The sequence below is a fragment of the Capra hircus genome, chromosome 23, assembly GCF_001704415.2.
Source record: "Capra hircus breed San Clemente chromosome 23, ASM170441v1, whole genome shotgun sequence".
Taxonomy (NCBI): domain Eukaryota; kingdom Metazoa; phylum Chordata; class Mammalia; order Artiodactyla; family Bovidae; genus Capra; species Capra hircus.
In genome coordinates this window covers 1,205,667-1,230,218 of record NC_030830.1, presented here as the reverse complement: position 1 = coordinate 1,230,218, position 24,552 = coordinate 1,205,667, and the positions used below count along the sequence as shown (strand labels likewise).

General features: G+C 51.2%; 1 protein-coding gene across 2 annotated transcripts in view; it reads left to right on the top strand.

Annotated features, from left to right (window-relative positions):
• GMDS (GDP-mannose 4,6-dehydratase) overlaps window positions 12,918–24,552 on the top strand; it is a 425,099-nt gene continuing 413,464 nt past the window's right edge. The window contains exon 1 of one of the 2 annotated variants that reach the window (XM_018038954.1): window positions 12,918–13,135. In XM_018038954.1, the coding sequence (XP_017894443.1) occupies window positions 13,043–13,135 (93 nt within the window). In that variant the 5' untranslated portion in view covers window positions 12,918–13,042. Of the gene's footprint in view, window positions 13,136–13,795; window positions 13,847–24,552 lie in introns of those variants that run through there. The other variant, XM_018038955.1, reaches the window with a different exon arrangement.

The window sequence follows — 24,552 nt, the reverse complement described above, 5'->3', positions numbered from 1 at the left end:
CCATTATATCTACTACTGTGGGCAGGAATCCCTCAGAAGAAGTGGAGTAGAGATCATGGTCAACAAAAGAGTCCAAAAACCAGTACTTGGATGCAATTTCAAAAACGACAGAATGACCTCTGTTCATTTCCAAGGCTAACCATTCAATATCACAGTAATTGAAGGCTATGCCCTGACCAGGAATGCTCAAGAAGCTGACGTTGAACGGTTTTCTGAAGACCTACAAGACCTTCTAAACTAACACCTGAAAAAGATGTCCTTTTCATTATAGGGAACTGGAAAGCAAAAGTAGGAAGTCAAGAGCTACCTGGAGTAACAGGCAAATTTGGCCTTGGAGTACAAAATGAAGCAGGTCAAAGGCTAACAGAGTTTTGCCAAGAGAACGCACTGGTCATAACAAACACCCTCTTCCAACTACACAAGAGAAGACTCTACACATGGACATCACTAGATGGTCAATACAGAAATCAAATTGATTATATTCTTTGCAGCCAGAGATGGAGAAGGTCTATGCTGCTGCTGCTGCTGCTGCAGCTAAGTTGCTTCAGTCGTGTCCGACTCTGTGCGACCCCAGAGATGGCACCCACCAGGCTCCCCCATCCCTGGGATTCTCCAGGCAAGAACGCTGGAGTGGGTTGCCATTTCCTTCTCCAATGCATGAAAGCGAAAAGTGAAAGTGAAGTCGTTCAGTCGTGTCCGACTCCTAGCGACCCCATGGACTGCAGCCTACCAGGCTCCTCCGTCCATGGGATTTTCCAGGCAAGAGTACTGGAGTGGGGTGCCATTGCCTTCTCCGGGAGAAGCTCTATACAGTCAGCAAAAATAAGACTGAGAGCTGACTGTGGCTCAGATCATGAACTCCTTATTACCAAGTTCAGACTTAAATTGAAGAGGTAGGGAAAACCACTAGACCATTCAGGTATGTTCAGTTCAGTTAAGTTCAGTTCAGTCGCTCAGTTGTGTCTGACTCTTTGCGACCCCATGAATCCCAGCACACCAGGCCTCCCTGTCCATCACCATCTCCCGGACTTCACTCAGACTCACGACCATCGAGTCAGTGATGCCATCCAGCCATCTCATCCTCTGTCGTCCCCTTCTCCTCCTGCCCCCAATCCCTCCTAGCATCAGAGTCTTTTCCAATGAGTCAACTCTTCGCATGAGGTGGCCAAAGTACTGGAGCTTCAGCTTTAGCATCATTCCTTCCAAAGAAATCCTTGGGCTGATCTCCTTCAGAATGACCTATACCAAATCCCTTAGGGTTATACAGAAAGTGAAATTGAAGTCACTCAGTCGTGTCCGACTTTTTGTGACCCCATGGACTGTAGTCTACCAGGCTTCTCCATCCATGGGATTTTCGAGGCAAGAGTACTGGAGTGGGTTGCCATTTCCTTCTCTAGGGGATCTTCCCGATCCAGGGATTGAACCCGGGTCTCCCGTATTATAGGCAGATGCTTTTACCATCTGAGCCACCAGGGAAGTCCAGGGTTATACAGTGGAAGTGACAAATAGATTCAAGAGATGAGATCTGATAGACAGAGCGCTTGAAGAACTATGGATGGAGGTTCATGACATTGTACAGGGGGCAGTGATCAAGACCATCCCCACGAAAAAGAAATGCAAAAAGGCAAATTGGTTGTCTGACGAGGCCTTACAAGTAGCTGAGAAACGAAGAGAAGCTAAAGGCAAAGGAGAAAAGGAAAGATGTACCCATCTGAATGCAGAGTTCCAAAGAATAGCAAGGAGACATAAGAAAGCCTTCCTCAGCAATCAGTGCAAAGAAATAGAGGAAAACACAGAATAGTAAAGACTAGAGATCTCTTCAAGAAAATTAGAGACACCAAGGGGACACTTCATGCAAAGATGAGCACAGTGAAGGACAGAAATGATATGGACCTAATAGAAGCAGAAGATATTAAGAAGAGGTGGCAAGAATACATGGAAGAACTGTACCAAAAAGATCTTCATGACCCAGATAATCAGGATGGTGTGATCCCTCACCTAGAGCCAGACATCCTGAATGTGAAGTCAAGTGGGCCTCAGGAAGCATCACTACGATGGAATTCCAGTTGAGCTATTCCAAATCCTAAAAGACGATGCTGTGAAAGTGCTGCATTCAGGATGGCAGCAAATCTGGAAAACTCAGCAGTGGCCACAGGACTGGAAAAGGTCAGTTTTCATTCTGATCCCAAAGAAAGGCAATGCCAAAGAATGCTCAAACTACCGCACAATTGCACTCATCTCACATGCTAGTAAAGTAATGCTCAAAATTCTCCAAGCCAGGCTTCAAGCAGTACTTGAACCATGAACTTCCAGATGTTCAAGCTGGATTTAGGAAAGGCAGAGGAACCAGAGATCAAATTGCCAACATCCGCTGGATCATCGACAAAGCAGGAGAGTTCCAGAAAAAAACATCTACTTTTGCTTTATTGACTATGCCAAAGCCTTTGACTGTGTGGATCATAATAAACTGTGGAAAATTCTGAAAGAGATGGGAATACCAGACCACCTGACCTGCCTTCTGAGAAATCTGTATGCAGATCAAGAAGCAACAGTTAGAATTGGACATAGAATAATAGACTGGTTCCAAGTAGGGAAAGCAGTACATCAAGGCTGTGTATTGTCACCTTGCTTATTTAACTGCTATGCAGAGTACATCATGTGAAATGCCGAGCTGGATGAAGCACAATCTGGAATCAAGATTGCTGGGAGAAATATCAATAATCTCAGATATGTAGGTAATATAACCCTTACGGCAGAAAGTGAAGAAGAACTAAAGAGCCTATTGATGAAAGTGAAAGAGGAGAGTGAAAAAGTTGGCTTAAAGCTCAACATTCAGAAAATGAAGATCATGGCATCCGGTCCCATCACTTCATGGGAAATAGATGGGTAAACAGTGGAAAGAGTGTCAGACTTTATTTTTTTGTGCTCCAGAATCACTGCAGATGGTGATCTCAGACATGAAATTAAAAGATGCTTGCTCCTTGAAAGAAAAGTTATGACCAACCTAGACAGCATATTAAAAAGGCAGAAACATTAGTTTGCCAACAAAGGTCTATCTAGTCAAAGCTATGGTTTTTCCAGTAGTCATGTATGGATATGAGAGTTGGACTATAAAGAGAGCTGAGTGCCAAAGAATTGATGCTTTTGAACTGTGGTGTTGGAGAAGACTCTTGAGAGTCCCTTGGACTGCAAAGAGATCCAACCAGTCCATCCTAAAGGAAATCAGTCCTGAATATTCATTGGAAGAACTGATGCTGAAGCTGAAACTCCAATACTTTGGCCACCTGATGGAAAGAACTGACTCACTGGAAAAGATCCTGATGCTGGGAATGATTGAAGGCAGGAGGAGAAGGGGACGACAGAGGATGAGATGGCTTGATGGCATCACCGACTCAATGGACATGACTTTGAGTAAGTTCCAGAAGTTGGTGATGGACAGGGCAGCCTGGAATCTGAAGTCCATGGGGTCAAAAAGAGTTGGACATCACTGAGCAACTGAATTGAACTGAACTGAGTGCCTCAAATGGTAAAGAATTTGACTGCAGTGCGGGAGACCTGGGCTCTATCTTGTTGCTAAGTACTCGAGCCTTCCCCCATGGATGAGTTTATGGACTTTTCAGTGCTGACTGAAAAGAAGCATAGCAAGCATCAAGGGGAAGTTTTGGTTTGGAGGGTCACCGAACGACGCCTGTATGTGTAGCAGGGCGCTTTTTCAGAAACAGAGGTGTTGAAACAAATAAGATGCTAGCATAAAATTCATACGTGAATTGGAATTTAAGATACTATGAAGGAAAACCAGAGCAATCAAGAGTTGGCTTTGAGGTAATTGGCTATCATTTGAGAAAAACACATTTTATTGCATTTTAAATAAAAACGCAAACACAGGAAAAAACAGGGAACAGTTGTGTAATACTGTTGTGGGAATATCTTTCTAAGTAAGTCCTCGAAAGGGAAATGAAAAGCAACCTGAAGGGAGTGAGTATCTGTAACACAAAAAATAATGGCGTGGTTCTAGCCACCACACACAGAAAGCTCAGCAAATCTGTAAGAAGACAAGCAAAGCAGCAGAAAAGGGACAGAGCCCGTGATGTAGTGGTTTAGAGAAAAATAAACAAAAACGATAAAATGAATTTGACGAGACGCTCAACATTACTCATAATCAAGAACAGATAAATTAAAGCAAGATACACGTGCGCCATCAGATTTTGAAGAGTTCTAGATTGAATACACAGTTTGGTGAATAGGCTGGAGAACTGAGTACTTTTAAGCACCGTTAGTGGAATTACCTTGAGGAAGACAGTGTAGTCTGGTACGTGGCATAAGGTAGGCATAAGATAATGATTTGTTGGCCTAACACAAGATTACTTTCCTGAAGGAGCATGGACTTTGCTATCAGACAAAGCAGAATTTTTTTCCTGGCCCTGCCATTTATTTACTAAGCAAACTTTAAGCAATTTACTTAACTTCTTTATGCTCCAACTTCCCTTTCTAGAAAATGGAGCTACGTCCGATCTTTTATAATTGTGACATACAATGAGATAATATAGGCCGGGCTTCATCTAGCAGCTGCCCAGTTTATTTGCTTGGTAAATGGAAGAATTTATTTCCTTTTAATTTCCCTGGCCACGCAAGAGAATTCCATACCCTCAGAAAATTTTACCCAGGCTCTCTTCACAGTCTCCTTCCTGGCCATCTGAGCACCTCTCTATTTTTTTTAAAAATCCAGCCTCCCCAGCTCTGCCTTTTATGCTGCCCATGGTTCAGTCACATCTTCCACTTATGATGACTTATCAGCAGCACTTCAGTTTTTCAGTGGACTCATAAACACTGCGTTTTGTGGGTTGTATTGTGTCCCCAAAAAGACATGTTCGAGTCCTACCAGGCTCTTGGGAATGTCACCTTATTTAGAAATAAGGTCTTTGCAGATGTCATCAAGTTGAGATGAGGTCAGACTGGTCAGACTTCACTGGGGTGAAGAGGGCCCTGAACCCACTGTAACTGGGTGTCCTTATAAAAGGAGGAGTTTGGATCTGAGACCACACTGGGGGAACGCCAAGTGCTGGCGGAGGCAGAGGTCACAGGGAAGCATCTCCAACCCAAGGAATCCCAGCGTTGGCTGGTAACTCAGGAGCCATGGGCAGGCTCCTCTCAGAGCCCCGAGGGAGCACAGCCCCACGGACGCCTCTCCTCCCGACTTCCAGCTTCCAGAGCTGGGAGCAGCTGCGTCTGCTCCGCGGAGTCCCTGGTACCTTGGTGAGAAGCCCGAGGAGCCTGACGCGCTGCCCCCAGAGGTCACTGGGCTCCCAGGTTTGACTCCGTCATCATCTGTGGCTCAGATGGAGGCGGTACCTGGTTTTGACAGTTCTGGATAAATCCCGGAATATATAGTCTTGATGTTCCAACAGGAAGCCAGGCTTAGAAAAGGGGAGGATATTTAAGGACTGCTACTGCTAAGTCACTTCTGTCATGTCTGACTCTGTGTGACCCCATAGATGGCAGCCCACCAGGCTCCCCCATCCCTGGGATTCTCCAGGCAAGAACACTGGAGTGGGTTGCCATTTCCTTCTCCAACGCATGAAAGTGAAAAGTGAAAGTGAATTCGCTCAGTTGTATCCGACTCTTAGCGACCCCTTGGACTGCAGCCTACCAGGCTCCTCTGGCCATGGGATTTTCCAGGCAAGAGTACTGGAGTGGGGTGCCATTGCCTTCTCCGATTTAAGGACTAGATGAGCTAAAAAAAAAAAAAAAAAAAAATTCTAAGGAGACAAAGCAACAGGTGCGGTTAGCCTCAGGAGAGAGGGCTCCGGGCAGGTTCCCGGCAGGGACCCTGAAGGCCCCCACTTCCCTGGCCGTGTGCCGGGGGAAGGGCGCACCGTGGCCGTCCAGCGCTTCTGGGGCTGCCAGGCTCCTTTCTGCCGCCGCCGGGGCGCACAGCGTCGCCCTGGGTGCACAGCGAGGGTACCGCGGGCACAGCAGCAGAGGCATGCCACCAGCACATCTCACGGGGCAGGGCTGAGCTGGAGGGCATCGGTCCTTCCTGGGAGGGGGCGCGATCACCGTGGTGAACTCTGATTGGCGCTCCCAGAGGCCCCGCTCCCCACACTTGCGGCTCGGTCCTCGTGCTAGAAGCCCAGCCCCGTGTCTGCCGGAGGGTCTGTCTGTCTGTCTGTCTGTGGCCTCAGTGCTCGTGCTGACCCTCTCTTCCCCCTGCCCCACCTCTCCACTGAGGTTCCCAGAGGGGCAGTTTGCGTCCTCGGGGATGACGTTTGCTGTAGGAACTTGGGACGGGATTCGGCAGAGCTGCCCTGAGGATCACTGGGCATCTCCATCAGCTGTGACGTCACAAGTGAATATTTGTAGGGATGATTAGGACACAACCAAGGACAGAGCCCGGTACGCCTCAGCCCTCCTGCAATGACCAACCCGGGTGCTTGGTCCTCCCCAATCCACAGAAACGGGTCGGAGGCCAGATGAGAAACTTAGGCCAGGCTTTACTGGGGCCCCTGCTGCAGCAGGAGGCAGCAAGAACAAACAGGGTCCCTTGCTCACTCTCCGAGGGGTGAGCTGGTCCCTCACGTGGGTCTGGGGGTCAGCTGGAGGGGAGCTGAGGGGTGTGCCCACCCCTGCGGTGGTGTGGGTGCGGGGGGGGCACGCGCCATACCCTGCTTTGGCTCCCAGCACCGCTCGTGACCGAGGGCTTTTCGCCCTTCTGATGGCTTTCTGTTCATAATGTGCCCCCACTGCGCGCAGTTGTTTTGAGTCCGTTATCGTTTCTTTGTATTATATTTTGTTGCTCGAGGAGACGTTAGTCCAGGTGCAGGCCCTGGGGCAAGGATCCCAGGTCCTGGCCTGTCTCACTTCTCGTCCTGGAGAAGATTCCTTCAGATGTGTCTCCCAGAGGTTGAAGGAAGCTCTCTCTTGGTGGGGAGGAGGGGGCCAGTAAGAAAATTTACTACGATCCTAATTTTTCTTACTATCTCTCCCAGCTGGTCTAGTAGATTCTCTAATGCACAAGATTCCTGGTGTGAGCCTTATAATCCTAAAGTTCCTCTGTTACCTGCACACACGGGGCCCTGAACCAAGAACTTTCTAGGCACACAGGTACTGGAGGCAAGATCAGAAACAGAGGTGGACTCAGCCTGGAGGAGCTGGAGATTTATGACAGCGTCTCGAATGTGCTCAACACGTCAGCATAACGTTTTCTGGAATCAGAATCCTTAAAAGTGAGACCTACATCATAACCTTGAGGCAATTTCGACATTTTATAGGCATCAGACTAGTAGCCAGGAACTGGAAGGGTCTTCTAGGTGGTCCAGGGTGTTTTATTACCTTATCTAATTTAAAGAATAATATATTACTTCAGTTCCAGTGTTTCAAGTTATTGGAGAGTCACTTTTTGTTGGGCACGGCTTTGGGAAACATCAGGAGGAGAGGAGTGAGCCTGTGTCCATCCTCACGTCCAGAGGAAAGGCTGAAAATCAGGGCCCAGGGAGGCTGAAAGAGTCAGGCGCTTCCCCCTGGGTTTGCCGCCAGTAACTATGGGAAGGCCACGCCATGTGCCTCGAGTGGAGATTCTAGTTAGACAGTCCGGGAGGGACCCACGGCCCTGCTCCCTGGGACTTCTGTGAATTAAGAAACTAAGATTACCAGAGGGTAAACCTTTCCCAACGAATAGCTCTTCTAGTGTGAAAGCCATTAGTGCAACTAAAAACTTTGGAAATTTAAAAACAAGGGAGGCAGGGGTGAGGTGGCCGTCAGCCCACGTGCTCCACTAGAGACAGAGCGTGTCCAGCAGGGCCCAGAAAGCACCCTTCTCTGCTCATCTGCCTGGAGCCAGAGTGGGGTCTGAGGCAACTGCGCGTGTGAGAAGGTGGGAAATACAGGTCTTCAACTATTTCGGTTACATCTTCCCTTTTCCAAAAACATGATCTGAACAACTCGCTGCAGTGAGATCTCATTTGTCAAAGGAGAAACCCAAAGCAGAGGTGACATTTCAGGAAGTCCTCACGAAGGCCAGCGATGTCTCACCATTTTCCAGTTCTATTTCTAAAACTCTGCTGCTCCTGCCACAAAGCCCAGGACAGGAAACCTGCCCAAGTTAATTTTATTCTGAAGAGAAACGCAGTGAAAGACAGGGGTCTGAGCTGCCTCTTCTTCAGTGGAACTTACAAGATTTGACTTAAAAATCCACTACTTCTGTCCTGCTTTATTTTCTGGAAAACTGGTGTAAATTCTGAAATGGAGGGAAAATAAAAAGAAAATGGTCTCTTCTTTCCCCCTGTAGGTTTGCCGTGCTCCAGTCCGTCTCACTCAGTCACACACACAGACACACACACACACAGACACACACGCACAGACACACACACGCACGAACCGTTTCACTGGCCTTTCAGTGGAGATTCAAGGCCCAGGTTTGGAGTTTCTATCTCGTCCGCATTGCTTTGCTCGTCAGAGTTCAGAGTGGGACACAGGAACCATCAAAGGCAATTCAAGTGGAAAGGGGTTTTAGAGCAAGATGTTCTGTTTACAAACTCTTTGCAAGACCACAGTTTGGAAGTTTAAAAAAACAAAACAAATAAGGATGTAATTACCACGTGGCCTGGCAATTACACTCTTGGGCTAAATGAAACCTATGGCCACACAAAAACATACATGAATCGTGTACACGAAACGTTTACATGTTCCTACCCACAGACTAGAAACAATCCAAATACCCTGCAGCCGGTTAGGGTTGGGGCTGCATGAACTGTGGGGCACCCACACCATGGATGGGTTGATATTCGGCATTGGGAACGGATCGCTGGGGAAACTCAGGCTCTGTGAACAAAGCTGGTCCACAGACTGAGAGCTGGAGGAGTTCAGTCACAACACTTTGTGAAGGGACAGCTGCAGGAGCCTCGGACGGAGTAGCAGTTCCCAGGGACGAGGGACGGGCGGGGACAGGGCAGCAGGAGGGGACTGGTGCTGCCAGAACCGTTCCGTACTTCGAGCTGGCAGATAAACAGACCCACACGTGCAATAAAACGGGGTGGAACTAAAGGCAAGCGCGTACACGTGAGTGCAAGCAGAAATGGGGAACCTGCACAGTGTCAGCGTCTGGCCTCAGTGCCAGAATCCTGCTTCTGATGTTGCACTGCAGCTTCTGAGTGACCACGGGGGAGATCGGGTAAAGGGTACATGGCGTGTCCCTGCATTATTTCCTACAAATACATTTTAATATACAATCATTTCCATAAAAACATTGGTTGAAAAAGAAATCTTTGTATGGAGTGGAGGAACGGAAGTTGGAGGGCTATCACTGGACTGCTGATGTCAAGGGTATACCGTCACCTTGCTCCAAACCAGAATTCAGGAAGCCACTGCGGATGCCACTCCTCCTGGCTCCTGGTGAAACTGGAGCTTAAACTTGGAGTCCAGTTGCCAAAATCTTTCCACTGTGTGACCAGGACGGAGAAAGACAGCGCCCGTTTCCCTTCCACCTGTCACAGTCTGACTGGCGGAACTCAATTTCTAAAACTCTAGATGCAAAATAATCTGGGAAATGTGGTTTCTGCTGTTGTTGTTCAGTTGCTAAGTCATGTCTGACTCTGTGTGACCCCATGCCAGATTCCTCTGTCCTCCACTATCTTCCAGAGTCTCAAACTCATGTCCATTGAGTCAGTGATGCTATCTAATCATCTCATCCTCTGTCCTCCCCTTCTCCTCCTGCCTTCAATCTTTCCCAGCATCGGGAGTTGGCTCTTTCCATCAGATGGCTAAAGTACTGGAGCTTCAGCTTCAGCATCAGTCTTTCCAGTGAATATTCAGGAGTAATTTCCTTTAGAATGGACTGGTTGGATCTCTTTGCAGTCCAAGGGACTCTCAAGAGTCTTCTCCAACACCACAGTTCAAAAGCATCAATTCTTTGGCACCCAGTCATCTTCTTCTTTTTTTTTTCTTCCAGATATAATATGGAATGGGGTTGGAAGAACCAAGAATGATTTTTACCATTACCAGCTTCTAGCTGTGTGACCTCGGCAACAGCTTGTTACAAATTGCAGTCCCCATTCTTAGGTGACATGTTACAAGGTTCTGGACACAGTTCCAATCAATGTGTGTTTTGGGGGTGGGTTTCCCATAGCACCAAGGAGCAACTCTCTCACATCAGCTGGGTGTCCTCCAGTACAACTCAGTTCTGACACTTCTCACCCAGAGGTGAGCCAAGAAGAGAGGCCGCAGAAGGAACCAGCCCTGCAGACACCTGATCTCGGACTCCAGCCTCCAGAACTGTGAGGAAACGGATTTCTGTTGTGCAAGCCCTCCATCTGCGGCAGTCTGTGCAAACCAGTGTGCTAGCCTGCCACTGTCCCTGGGCTCCTCCAGATCTGGGGACAGCAAGGCCACAGAAATGTGTATTGCTCCTGCAAGGCTCTTTGGTAGCCAAAATTTTATACTGGAAGGAGAGCTTGTGCACAAGGGAGAAGGCAGAGACAAATGCCAGCTGCCTGAGACGTTCAGGGAAGGGTTTTAAGGGCCATGTGAGGGTGAGGACCACAGAAACCTGAACTACCTTGTGCTCAGTTGTCTGACTGGTTGGTGTCAAGGTGACGTTTCAAGCATCATCAACCACCTGATTTCAACAGGGCTGGCGTCCACGTGCTTGTCCTTGGCAGTTTTCAGCGTTTTCATCGGATGGGGGTCTGCTTCCTGCAGAATAGCCTGGGAATACCTGTCAGGTCTTTATCTGTATCTTTCAGGGCACTGGCAGTGTTGTTGGGTGGGGCTTTACAATCCCGCTTTTGTTCTTTGGAAACTATGTACAGACATCAGGGAACAGAGAGAATCTTCCAGAAGCCCACCCTGTAGGTGCCCTGTTTTACTGAGCCTGTTACTCAAGGCGGTTCTTCCGTCCTTTTCCAAAGTGGCTGTACTCTTGTCTTGCTTTCATCACCTTTCTCCAGAGACATTTTCCAGGGAAATATCCTTCCTTTTAAACCTCCCACTGTATCTCGGAACTACCATTTCCCTCAATATTTTTTTTTTTTTTTTTTACTGTTTACAGGCCCTAAAATATAGTCGATCTTCTGTCTGGGGGTCTTTCACTGTCAGGCTTCTTAGCAGGACAGGTCAGAGATATGACGAGAGTCTTAGCTGCAAATAAACTTGGCACATCCTCCCTAAGTATCTGGTTTTTTTTTTCCAGCAATTTTGGGGAAATGTTAAATAATTTATCTGCAAATTAATTCAAAGCATATTTATTTCCAGACAAACTTAAGTTTTCAGTCAACTCTAGTAGATTTCACAGACATTTCCTGCTCATAGCAAGTTCCTCCCACGACAGTGCTTCCTCTCTGCTTCAGGGCCTCTGTGTTCACCAAGGAGGTGAGTCACAGACCTTTCTTCAGTCACTCTCAGTGTAGAGCGGACAGGAGAGAGGCAAGCGAATCCAGAGACGAGTCTATCCACAAAACTCAGGACTATTCCTGACGAGTTTAGGGGATGGAGAGATTTTTCATTAAATCCTGAGCTTTTCTACTTGGGGATTTGAGGTCTGCAAGGGTCTGGCAGGTTAGGCAGGCACCTCCGAGTCACCCGGCACGAGATGCGAAGCTGGTCTGTGCGGGTCGGTTGGGGAGAGGAATTTTATGCACAATGCTGGGAGGCAGAGCAGGGGGCTGGGAAGTTCCATTTCCTCCCTGGATTCCCGCCAGCGCTCAGGTACACACACCTGCTGCCCCACCAGGGTCTGAGTCACCTCCACTCCTTTCCCTGCCCTACCTGCCGCTGCCAGGTGGAAGCCACATTCAGCCTCAAGCTAGGACCCCACCTGGCATCAGAATTATTTTTTGAAATTGGACATGTCCAGGGTTACTGACCTGTGCAGTCTTTTCAAGAATTCATTACACTGCACATGGGTGAGGCCAGAGACTCTTGCCCTGCTCTGCCAGTCCCCTGACTAGAGCATTTTAAATCGAGTTACTTGGAACATCCTGCCTGGTTCCAAGCCCCAGAGAAACATGAGAAGAGCCCGAAAGCAGGGTAGAAGTGAGGCTATTCATTGCCCACATGTGTGACCCCATTCAGGGGGCTTACAACACAGTGCCCTTCAGGAAGCAGAGAACCAGACTCCTCAAAAGGTATTACAGCGCGTTTCCAGGAATTACACATCGCTTCCCGCGTGGCTTAGTCTGTAAAGCATGTGCCTGCAATGCGGGAGACCTGGGTTCAGTTTCTGCGTTGGAGAATGAAATGGCAACCCACTCCAGTATTCTTGCCTGGAAAATTCCATGGACAGAGGAGCCTGGCAGGCTAGAGGCCATGGGATCTTAAGAGTCGGACACGACTTAGCTCTGTCTTTCTTTCTCCAGGAATTACTTGTCAAAGCCGATGATCCAGGGCCGTGACCCCTGGATTCAGAATTAAGGGCCTTCTCCCAAGGTAAAGGTCAGCCCGTAGTTCGACACAGCATCCTCGGTACAATGATTCTGGGAGATTCGGGAGGGTGGAGGGGAGGACGAGCAGCATGAGATGGGCAAGTCCAGGTGGCTGACAGCCCGCCCGGTCCACTGCCGGCCCTTACGAGGGCGCGAAGACCCAGCACCCTACGTCTGCCAGCATTCTGGACCAGCCCGCGCGGGCCCGCCCGACGCCCCGCCCCCGGCGCAGACCCCGCCCCAAGCCCCGCCCCTCCCGGCGAGCGCGGCCCCGGTGGGGTGGGAGGGGCGCCGGCGGGGTGGGGCGGGGCTTTGGGCTGGGGGCGGAGCCCCGACGGGGTGGGCGGGTCCCGGCGGGCAGAGCGCCTCGGCGCGCGCTGACGCGGCCCCGTCGGGGAGGGCGGGGCTTGTGGGCGGGGAGGGCGGAGCCCGGCGGGCTGCGCGGAGCGTCGCGCGGTGACGCGGCCACGCGGCGCCCGCCGAGCCGCATCCCGGCCGCCCCGCCCCCGGCCCGCCCCGCCGGCCTCCGGGCGGCCTGTCAGTGTGGCGGCCGGCCGCGCGGTGCTGGTCCCTGCAGCCGGCTCCGCGGCACACCCCCGGCGGTCGGCATCTCCGGTCAGCGCGCGGATATGGCCCAGGCGGCGGCGCACTGCCCCGGCGCCGGGGACGCCGAGACGGGCAAGCCCAGGAAGGTGGCGCTCATCACGGGCATCACGGGCCAGGTGAGCGGGCCGGGGGTCCGCGCCGGGGGCCGGGGTCTCTGGGGCCAGGGGCTGGGGGCGCCCCGTGCGCGCTCGGGGCCGGGGGCCGGGGGGTGGGCGCCGGGTCGCCCCGGCGGGGTCCGCGTGCGGGGGCTTCCCTGCCGCCGCGGCCCCTCGTCGGTCCCCCGGTCGCGGAGGAAACGAGAGAGAGCCGGGCTGTGCAGCTGCGGACCAGGAAATGTGCGCCTGTTTTGTGCTTTTTAAACAGAAAGCCCGCCTCGCAGGAGCTGCTGTGAGCGCCGGCAGTTCCGTGTCCGCGGCCGCACATGCACGTGGGGCAGCCGGTGCCCTTCCCGCCGGGCCCGGGGGAGTGTCCCAGCCCGGCCCGGGTGGCGGCGGGCGGGGCCCGGCCTCTCGGGTACCCCCACCCCGGGGACCCCGGTGCTCAGGAAGCGATGGGCGGCGGAGTAAAGGTGGTGACCCCAAGGCTCCTGCTGCCTGCCCACTGCGGCCGGTCACCTGCTGATGCGTCTCGTTTGGTTTCCCAGCTGCTTTTCCAGGGGGTGCTGTTAGGACCCCCACTTTACAGACGGGGCAACTGAGGCAGCGACCGTGCACTAGGAGGTGTCCAGCGGGATTCACCCTGCGCTCAGACTCTCTGGGGCTGAAAGCAGAAACCGTCTAGAGCCTTAGGCAATGCCGACTGCTGACCTGATAACTTCCTGGTTAATGGTACCTCTCTTACTGTGTTTACCTTAATTACAGTCAATGCGGGTTTGAAAACTGGTGGCAGAGGTGGGCGGGCTGGAGCTGTGAGGTTGAGGAAGAGAACTCTCGAATTCAGTCAAAAGACTGCATGCTGTCAGTATCTGGGGAGAAGTCAGTGAAGCTGTTCTTGTAACTGTTTGTATGGCTGATGGCAAGCTGAGTGCCAGCAGTGTGAATACACCTGGGTTAGAAAGGAACCCTCGCTCACAGCCCTGAGCGCAGTGGGCTGGTTGGTTGGTGCTGATGGGCCAGCACCTCCCCCCACGAGGAGCACCACCTTTAGGCTTCATCTCTTCACCAGCCTTTCCCGCTTGCCCCCAGCACCTGCCCTCTGCGTTGTCCCCTCACTTGTTGGCTTCCGCAGCCCTGGACCGTGCTGAACTCTGGGGGCCATGAAACCCCTCCTGGTGGAGGTGACTGGTCTGCTCTGCACTTACTGTCCAGGACGGTGGCTCCTGCCCTGGGTATCCCGGGTCTGGGAGAGCCGTGAGGTCAATGGGAAGGGTCTGGAGACACACATTGCGGTCCGTTTTCTTCATCACTTTGGGTGAGAGCTTACTGAACGGCTCACTTTGCTAAACATTTGCTATGTCTCTGTGTAAGAGGCAGGTATGTTTTCTGTCCCCATTTTACACCTGGCTTAGTAAGGTTATGTTCCCTGGGGGTGCATACCTCCTGAGTGTCAGGGCTGAGATCTGAGCCCAAGAATTGCTCTAAGGCATCTTGTTATACTGCCTCTGTGGTGAGCCACCCACGTGAAATTACAGCTGTGTGTGTGTGTGTGAGGGCGAGCGAGAGATGGGGTGGGCAAAGGGATCGGTTTTACTCTGAGAAGGAGAGGTGGAAGCTGCTGGCCTGGCCCTTAGGGCTGCTGCGGCCCTGGGCCGGCATGGGCTCTTGGCGGGTTGCCCCAGGCGTGCCCTGCAGGTGCCATCTGCACTGTCAGCAGCCGCCCCAGCTTTCTCCCTCCCGTCTCTCCTGACAGGAGCCGAGAATGGTTTCCCGGGGACTTTTCTTACTGACTGGCCGGGGGCAGCGGAGGCCCTGCTCTGCGTCGCCGCCTCTAAACCCTCTGTCCCCACCCCCGGGCTCACCCTGTGGTCTGACTGCACCTGCCCTTCTTTACTGCGCCAGGGAATGTTCCCGCTGGTCTCCGAATATTGCTGCCTGTACCTCTTCAGGGTCATTATTTGTGGCTGAATGCCCTCCCAGATCTGCCTCCTCTTAACTAAAAGCCTCCGTGCCTGCACGCATCCAGCCAGGTGCAGCCATTCCAGGGTTTGTATTTTCATTTCTCTGTATTTACAGAAGTGCAGTCTCTGATGGTTACATAGGTAGTGTACATACCTTAGTGTGTTTTTTTTTCTTTGGTTTGTAAACACCTTTAAGATAGAAGCCCCTTTGTGACCTGTTACACCCCGCATGGCTTGTCTGAGCAGGCTTCCAGAATGTTGATCTACTCTTCCGTTGATGGAGCATGTCTTTACTGTGTGTCTGCAGGATGTACAGCTTGCTTTGATGCCTCTGGGAGCATGAGGATACATAGGGTATACTCTGCCCTCCAGAACTGCACAGTTTTGGAGGGACTTAATGCACATGACAAACTTTGTGTTGTCCAAGTATTAGAGGCCCCATGACTGGTTCACCAGCCTCAGGGCTCTGGGAGAAGTCACTGACTGCTGGAAATAGCACGGACTGTGTTCTGGGTGGACAGTGGGTACAAGAGTGCCGGGGGAGAGGGGAGGGTGGTGGGGGACAGTGAGGATCAAATGTAGTAATAATGGGAGGATATTTAATAAGTTATCGCAGAGAAGGAAATGAAAACCCACTCCAGTATTCTTGCCTAGAGAATTCCATGGACGAAGGAGCCTGGTTGGCTACCGTCCAGGGAGTCGCAGAATCAGACACGACTGAGTGACTAATACATATGTAAGAATTTATGAAATTCCATTCTCCTTGCTCCTTTCCACAATGATTCTGAGGTGGCTTCAACAAAAATCACCTCATTGGACCATCCTAAGGAGAATGAAGAAGGCAGGAGTCTGCAGTGAGGGAGGGCCGTAGAAAGATGGAGATTGTGCCCCCAGTGTCAAGGACGGCTGTCCGGCGGGCGTGAGACTCGGCTTTGGGCTCCCTGACAGTCGAGACAGAGTGGGTGGGCGGGTGAGGCTTCGTTAGCCCTGAGCTCTCGGGGACATAGAGCAGAATGACACATGAGGAGCTTAGTAGAGTCGTCCCCCCGATGGGCCGTGGGAGCACATCGGGTGGGTGGGGACTTGGGAGAAGTGAACGGTCAGCGTTTGTGGACGCGTCTTGGTCTTCCCGCTGACGGTTATGTCAGGCTGGTCTCTGCCAGGAGCGTAGGCAGGTTGGAACTTAGGTTGCTTCGTTGAGTCGGCTTGGTAGGACGGTGTTTTGAGTAGGGAGCAGTTGCACCGGTGAGTCCTTCGTGCCCACAGGTACCCTGGGTCTGCCTTACGAAGTAGTTTCGACATGCTTGGACATCTCCGCAGGCCCGAGTTCCAGAGCTCTGCGCCACGACGCACGGAAGACAAAGTGCTCCTCTGCACGTGGTTGGAGAGGCCATCCTGGTCAAGAGGAGCTACCTTGCTGGAGACCGCACGTTCGTGCCGAGTCTTGTGTAGAGTGAAGGGATGAGCTGTTCGGGCTGGCAAGGTCTGATCATTCACGCTGTAATATTCTGTCTTGGAATTGCATCTTCATGGCCGTGTTTCTTGTTTTCACTGGTCTGATTGTGTTCTAGCTGCCGAAGGTCCCCCGTAGCTTTAAAGGGAACGTACGTGAAGCAGGTGCCCAGGCTCCCTGGACTCGGGAGGCTCTCGCAGGCCTCAGCTGCTTCTGAGGTGGACGGAAGAGGCCAGGAGGCGGCGGCCGAGGACTGGCAGCGAGCGCCCTTCTTCCTGGGCTTCTCTGCTCCCTGCAGGTTGGGGGTCTGTCGCCGCTGACAGGCCCGCGTTTCCAAGGAGACTGGAAGTCCCCCATTCCAGTCTCCTGTACCCCGACACGTAAGCTGGGAAACCTCCTGGCCTGCTCTTGACACGCACGGCTGACTTGCCTTTTCCCTGATGGGGGTCGACTCTGCACAGATGCTTCCCTCACTTATGAGAGGCCTCCCGCTTCTCTCCTCCAAGAAGCCTTGTGTTCAGGCTGAGAGTGTTTCTCTATTTCATATCTCCTAAATTTCCAGGAGCAATTTTTTTTCATGCTTAATTAGTCTCCTCCTGGAGGCAGTTACGTTTGGGGGCAGACCATCCTCTATTTAGTCACAGACGTGCTAGTGACTGTGGTTTGGTCAGCGTCAGCAGGCATTTGAGCGCCAGCCACGTGTCCCGCCCTGGGGCTGCGATGGAAGAGGCATCCCAGGGGGAGCCTGCTTGTGGCCCCGATGTTCCTGATGGTGACGTGGCAGTGGCGAGGGGCGATGACGGTGACTGAGGCACGCGGGCGTCCACTGTGTGCCGAGCATTGCCCAGTGGGCTCTGCATCTGTTTCCCTTTCGGAGCAGGGAGCCCTCCTATGAGGCAGTTTTCTTGTCACCCCTGGGAAAGGCAGAGGTTAAACACTTTGCCCAGAGGAAACTCCCATCCTTGTTTACAAAGTCAGATGTGAAATATAAATCCCAGTAATTTTATTTCTTATCAAGTTTTTAACTAGTGTTAACTGATTCTAAGGACAGGTAAATAACTTTTAAGGAGAGGTGGATAGATTGTCACATTTGAAATAAAGCGTATTCAAGAGTGTTTTTCTTTCTGCACTTGTTAAAGAATGCAGATCACAGCAGTAAGCAGATCTGTGTCGATCACCAGGTTCTGTGCTGCTCACCTTTGCTGTCATTTGGGTCATACTTTCTTGGCAATTTATCTTGAGAACTCTCTGGAGGCTGGACTCTGTCTTGGGGCGGTGGAGGAAGACTTGGGTTTCGTGGCCAGTGTGGGTTTGAGCTACTGCTTGACCCCTTAGTCAGTTTGGGCATGGAATTCACCATTGCTGCCCTGTTGGAAGAGTGATTCCTACCGGATTGAAAAGAGGTCTTAGCAATGACAAACCTAGATAACACATTAAACAGCAGAGCGATTATGTTGCCTACAAAGATTTGTAGAGTCAAAGCTATGGTTTTCCCAGTAGTCATGTAAGGATGTGAGAGCTGGATGATAAAAAAGGCAGAGCCCTGAATAATTGATGCCTTCAAACTGTGGTGCTGGAGAAGACTCTTGAGAGTCCCTTGGGCAGCAAGCAGATCAAATCAGTCAGTCCCAAAGGAAATCAACCCTGAAGATTCACTGGAAGGACGGATGCTGAAGCTAAAGCTCCAATACTTTGGCCACCTCATGCAAAGAGCCGACTCATTGGAAAAGACCCTGATGCTGGGAAAGATTGAAGGCGGGAGGAGAAGGGGATGACAGAGGATGGGATGGCTGGATGGCATCACCAACTTAATGGACATGAGTTTGAGCAAGTTCTGAGAGATGGTGAGGGACAGATCTTGCATGCTGCAATCTGTGGGGTCGCAGAGAGTCAGACACGACTTAGCAACTGAACAACAAGAAATCTGGTGTGAAATAGAGAGCTGACTAGGATGGGCCTTCTCGTCATAGAGCAGCCAGATAGTAAGCGTTCTTGCATATGAGGAGAGGGCATTGCACGTGGAGGGTACAATAGTCAGCCTTGCTTTGTGCAGGCAGAAAGTTCCACAGGATTTGGATCAGCTGCAGGCTGTAAACCTCTTTGCCGTCCAGTGGGTCTTACAGGCAAGCAGATCTGGGAGCCGGGCTTATCCTCCCGGGCGAGAGGATTGCTGGCCGTGGTTGGACGCTAATCCTGTGTAGTGTGAGTGCTCCAGGATGGCAGGTCCTGCTTTGGTCGGAGACTGTTACCTGGTGGGGAGTTTTTTTGTCTTTACATTACACGTAGTTAGTTGATTAGCTGAGTAAAGACAGTGGACTTGAGTGAGAATCAGAGGCTGGGTTTTGACTCCGGTTAATTGTACAGCTGTGATTTTCTTCTGAATCTGTCATGTGAAGGGGTCACCTGGCAACCTCTAAAGTCTGTTCAGAGTGAAATGTGCTGTAACAGCAGGATTGAATGCTAATTGTAGTCTGTTGAGGGCAAAAAATCTTGTATTTAAGCAGCACAGTCATTTAAAATATAAGTTTTAAAGATAAGTCCAATAGGAGAATTTTAAAAAGTGACTATTAACTGTAGTTGTTCAGTGGCTAAGTCATATCCAACTCTTTTTGACCCCATGGAAGTAGCACCCTAGGCTCCTCTGTCCTTCACTATCTCTTGGAGTTTGCTCAAAATTAACCGTAGTGAATTTATAATTAAATATATACACTGGAAAGAGATGAGTTGGTATTTTGCTAGAAATTATAGGGTTAAAAGCAGAAAATCTGAGCTGTCTGCCATGGTAGGTTTTACCAAATGAAGTGATTTTTTGGTGAAGAAGGCTTTTAAATTCCTGTTGCTTGTGTTTTTGGATTAAAATGTTAAAAGCTATAAGAATCTGTATTTTGTGCTTAGTATTTAATAGTGGAGGTTTTTTCACGCAGTAAATATCTGCCAGCCCCCTTCATGATCACAGCCTTGTCATGGCAGAAGGGCTTGCATAACTCAGTGAGGTCTGAGCCATGCCGTGCAGGGCCACCTGAGATGAACGGGCTGTAGTGGAGGGTCCTGGCGAAACGTCCACTGGAGAAGGGAATGGCAAACCACTCCAATATTCTTGCCGCAAGAACCCCATGAACAATATGATAAGGCAAAAAGATATAACACCAGAAAACAAGCCCCCCTAGGTCGGAACGTGTCCAGTATGCTGCCGGGGAAGGTCGGAGGGCAGTTAGTGACAGCTCCAGCAAGGATGAAGCATCTGCGCCAAAGTGGAAGCGGCGCTCAGCTGTGGAAGTGTCAGTGTCCATGGGAACCAGAGATCACATTGCCAACATTCGTTGGATCATAGAGAAAGCAAGGGAATTCCAGAAGAACATCTACTTCTGCTTTGTTGACTATGTGGAAGCCTTAGACTGTGTGGATGACAACAATCTGGAAAATTCTTAAAGAGATGGGAATACCAGACCACCTTAACCTGCCTCCTGAGAAACCTGTATGCAGGTCAGGAAGCAAATGGACGTGGAACAACTGACTGGTTTGAATATGAGAAAGGAGTATGTTGAGGCTGTATATTGTCACCCTACTTATTTAACTTATATGCAGAGTACATCATCGGAGAAGGCAGTGGCACCCCACTCCAGTACTCTGGCCTGGAAAATGCCATGGACAGAGGAGCCTGGTGGGCTCCAGTCCATGGGATCGCTAAGAGTCAGATACGACTGAGCGACTTCACTTTCACTTTTCACTTTCATGCGTTGGAGAAGGAAATGGCAACCCACTCCGGTGTTCTTGCCTGGAGAATCCCAGGGACGGGGGAGCCTGGTGGGCTGCCACCTATGGGGTCGCACAGAGTCGGACACGACTGAAGCGACTTAGCAGCAGCAGAGTACATCATGCGAAATGCTGGGCTGGAAGACTCACAAGCTGGAATCAAGATTGCCGGGAGAAATATCAACAACCTCAGATATGCAGATAATACCACTCTAATGGCAGAAAGTGAAGAGGAACTAAATAGACTCTTGATGAGGGTTAAAAAGGAGAGTGAAAAAGCTGGCTTAAAACTCAACTTTCAGGAAACTAAGATCGTGGTGTCTGGTGCCATCACTTCATGGCAAATAGACGGGGGAAAAAGTGCTTCCACTTTATTTTGGGAGACTTTATTTTGGGGGGCTTCAAAATCACTGCAGATGGTGACTGCAGCCATGAAATTAAAAGACACTTGCTCCTTGGAAGAAAAGCGATGACTAACCTAGACAGCATATTAAAAAGCAGAGACATTACTTTGCTGACAAAGGTCGTTTTAGTCAAAGCTATGGTTTTTCCAGTAGTCATATACGGATGTGAGAGTTAGACCATAAAGAAGGCTGAGCACTGAAGAATTGATGCCTTTGAACTGTGGTGCTGGAGAAGACTCTTGAGAGTCCCTTGACCTGCAAGGAAATCCAGCCAGTCAACCCTAAAGGAGATCAGCCCTGAGTATCCCTTAGAGAGACTGACGCTGAAGTTGATGCTCTGGTACTTTGGCCACTGATGTGAAGAGCCGACTCATGGACAAAGACTCTGATGCTGGGAGAGATTGAGGTCAAAAGGAGAAGGGAGCTGCAGAGGACGAGATGGTTAGATAGCATCTCTGACTCAATGGAAATGAGTTTGAACAAAGTCTGGGAGATAGTGGAAAAACAGGGAAGCCCGATGTGCTGCAGTCCCTGGGGTCACAAAGGGTCAGACACGACTTAGCGACTGAACAACAGCAAGTACCTGCTGAGGTTTATCCTGTGCTGAGTTAGGTGCTGGGGACTCGGCCGCCAGCACGGTGGCTGGGATGTTTCTCCAGGGCCCGATCGTCTGGGGGTGCACGTCATTTGACAGGTAACTTCACAGCATGTTAATTTCTGTGATCAGAATAAGTGGGTCACTGCGGCACGCGTGTAACATGCTGTGGTTGTTCGCATGCGAGGACTCCTGGGTGGGCCTGCGGCGGGGCCGCTGTGGTCTAGTTCTCGTTGCGTGAGCACACTGAGAAGCGGGTGTCCTGGCTTGCTGTCTCAGAAATGACGCGGGAAATAAGGAGAAGGTGCTCCTGCCATGCCCTGTGTTGGGTCTGGGGGATGAGCTAGGGGGAGTCCTGAGTCTCAGCCCATCTCAGATTTCATAGACTGAGAAAACCTTGGGAATGATATGCAGTGGCCAAGTTTTTATCCTGAATGTGGGGACTTTAAGCAGAGTCCTCCGTGGCACCAGCCAGCTTGCACACCGAAGTGTAACAAGGATGTGTTGTCAGAGTAAAGAACAGTCACAGATTACGTCCTCTGGGCTGTGGGGCCTCCTTTTGTATTAATATTTCTCGTCTCATTTTGTAAAAGAGTGGGTTGTGACTGTGTCATGGATTGGCATTGGTCTATCGGTAACATCTGGTGCCCTCCACGGAATACTGCGCCAAGAGAAAAGAGTTACTTGTCTGACTCTTAGGGCTCAAGTATAAGTCTCCGGGCCTGCGATGACCGTGTTTTCCGGACGGCAGGGTAGGACACGTCCCATGACTCATGCCCTGGAGCAGGCCGAGTCCTGGACATCAGGGCCGTCGGGAAGGGCGAGCAGGGCCTGCCCAGTGTGCCCACCATGTCCTGCTGGTGCCCGCTGACTGCTGGGCACCGTGCACGGTGCTTGTGAGCATGAGGAGCTGCCTGCTGGAGAGTTCGTGTGTCGCCACGTTCCTTGGCACGCTGGGCAGAGCCCACTTCTCAGAGAGCACCGCAGCAGCCTTGGGGCCAGGACCCCTGCCCCTCTGACAGCTGTGGACCTGGGCTGCCTCCGAGGGCGCTGGAGGGAAGGTGCAGATTCTTGCTGTTTCAGGTCTAACTTGGGAGCCTGAAACTGAAATCAGGTTTGGGGCGGTTCTGACTGGTTTTGACTTGGCTTTATGACATTGGTCAAACCTGGGTACGCCCTGCAGGGTGGGTATTGAGTGAATTGCTCAAGGGTGAATAGGAAGATTTTGGGAGGGGTTGTTTTTCAGGGGAGGTGATAATACATGGTGGGTTTTTCAGAAAGTTTTGCTTTTTAATGTGAACCTTGGGAAGGAAACATAGAAGTTAGAACAAATGCTGAGCCATTTCTGTTGTTTCCTTTCAGCTTTTTTGGGGACTGTAGTGGTTTCTCATTTCACCACCTCCCCCCGCCCCCCATCCATTTTGACTGTTTTGACTGTTTAGGAACTTTTGAATTATTTCAATTTATGTAGTGTTTATTTTCCATTGAGCTGTGTTTTAGTCTTTAGTAATGTTTGAGCATATAGATTTTAAGTTTATTCTATTACCAGACTGTTATTTTGGAGATTTTGGTTTTAATTCCTAGAACAAGGGGGTGTCTTAGAAGGAACCCTTTATGGCAAGCAGGCCAGTGGCTGGGGCCCGGCTGGAGGCCAGAAGCCCCTGTGGGGCCCCATGCTCGGTGGCGGCTTGGCTTGTGTCGAGGAAGCCTGGGGTTCCCGCTGGGCCACTTCTCCCACCTGGGCTGATTTTCTTCTCTTTGGATACACTTTCTGGAAGAGGCAGATGCGCGCAGGGCGTGAAGGCCTGGATGCCTCCCTGCGTTTCCTGGCTGGAGTTCCCAGCGTGTGTAATGGAGACTGGACTTGAGGAGGGCGGGTCAATCTGGTGTCATCCGGTGTGGCTTGGGCTCGGGGAGGACTTGGGGAGCAGCCTCCAGCCGGGCTCTTTAGGGGGTCTCTGGGTGGCCGGGGCCCTTCGCTGGGGAAGGGGGGCCTGGGGACTGATGCCTGGGTTTCACTGAAGGATGGGCTCGTGTCCCTCCATGCCCAGAGCTGAGCCTCTGGGGACAGGTGTGGGAGCCTGTGCTCAAGGGGCTCAGGGGAGCTCTGGGCAGCCTGCACGTGGCCGGGGCCAGGGGAGCGGGCCTGGCCGCTGAGACCACCGCCCCTGCAGCCCGGGGTGCACCTGTGCAGACACACCCTTGTTCCAGAACCCGGAGGAGGCAGTCCTTGCCTCTCCACCCTGTCCTCCAGCCCACCCCGCCTCACCCCCTGCTCCCGTCTCCACGGCTCCGGCTCACTCTCTAGGAATTACTGACATTCTGCCAGCATCAGCGGTTCTCTAGATTTGGCGCTCATTCCAAAAGAAGGCTTTGTTTTTCTCCTTGGTGTTTGACCTTCGCTTCCAGTCCTCCTCAGAGATGCCCAGGTTCTGCAGCTGCAGTAGGAACCAGCTGGGCAGTGTGGACAGCTCTCAGCTTGGACGGTCTCGGGTCCTCCCACTTCAGTCTGCTGGCCTCGGGGTGGGACTCAACCTTGGCTGCTTGGGGGGCAATCCCAGTGACTCAGGAGTGAGCTGGAGCCGAGTGGATGGTGGCGGCAGCTTGATGATGCAGCTTGTCTTTTCCCGAACACTTTACCCAGTTTTAAAAATAGTGATATGTGCATACTGTAGAGAAACTGTGACGCGTAAGAGGGTATAAAGCCTCAGGGGAAAGTGCGCCACCACAGTGACGCCAGCCAGAGCCAGCCGCTGGCAGCGGCGAAGTCGCTGCTTTCTTCCGTTGTTTCCTCTGTTTCTGAATCACTTCCCTGCCTTCCAGCAAACCGTTCTGCCTAGACTGGGACAGGCCCTCCTGGCCGCCCTGGACTCCCGCTAATCTTCCGTAGGAGTCCGTGAGGGTGGGCAGGGCCGTCCAGGGGTGAGGGCCCCACCTTAAGGCTCCTCACCGCACGGCCCATGCGGCACCTCGTTGCCTGTGCCACAGCCGTCACGGACTCTGCTTGTAGATTTTGGCTTATGTGTTAAGTCATTTTGTGTTTTCAGTGAGATTATGTAATTTAGGGGAATACATGCGAGTAGGATCAGAGTTTGTTAATTTTGACATGTTAAAGGCAAAACCTTCAAAGAAAACTCCCTGTTATGTCTTGAAGATTGCTGTTTCAGAGCCTCGGATCCCATCACTGCTCATCCTGCCGGGACGTCTCCATGCCTTCGGTGTGGGGACAGTTGCTCTTGGCATGCGTTTCAGCTCACTTTTGTTATTGCTGT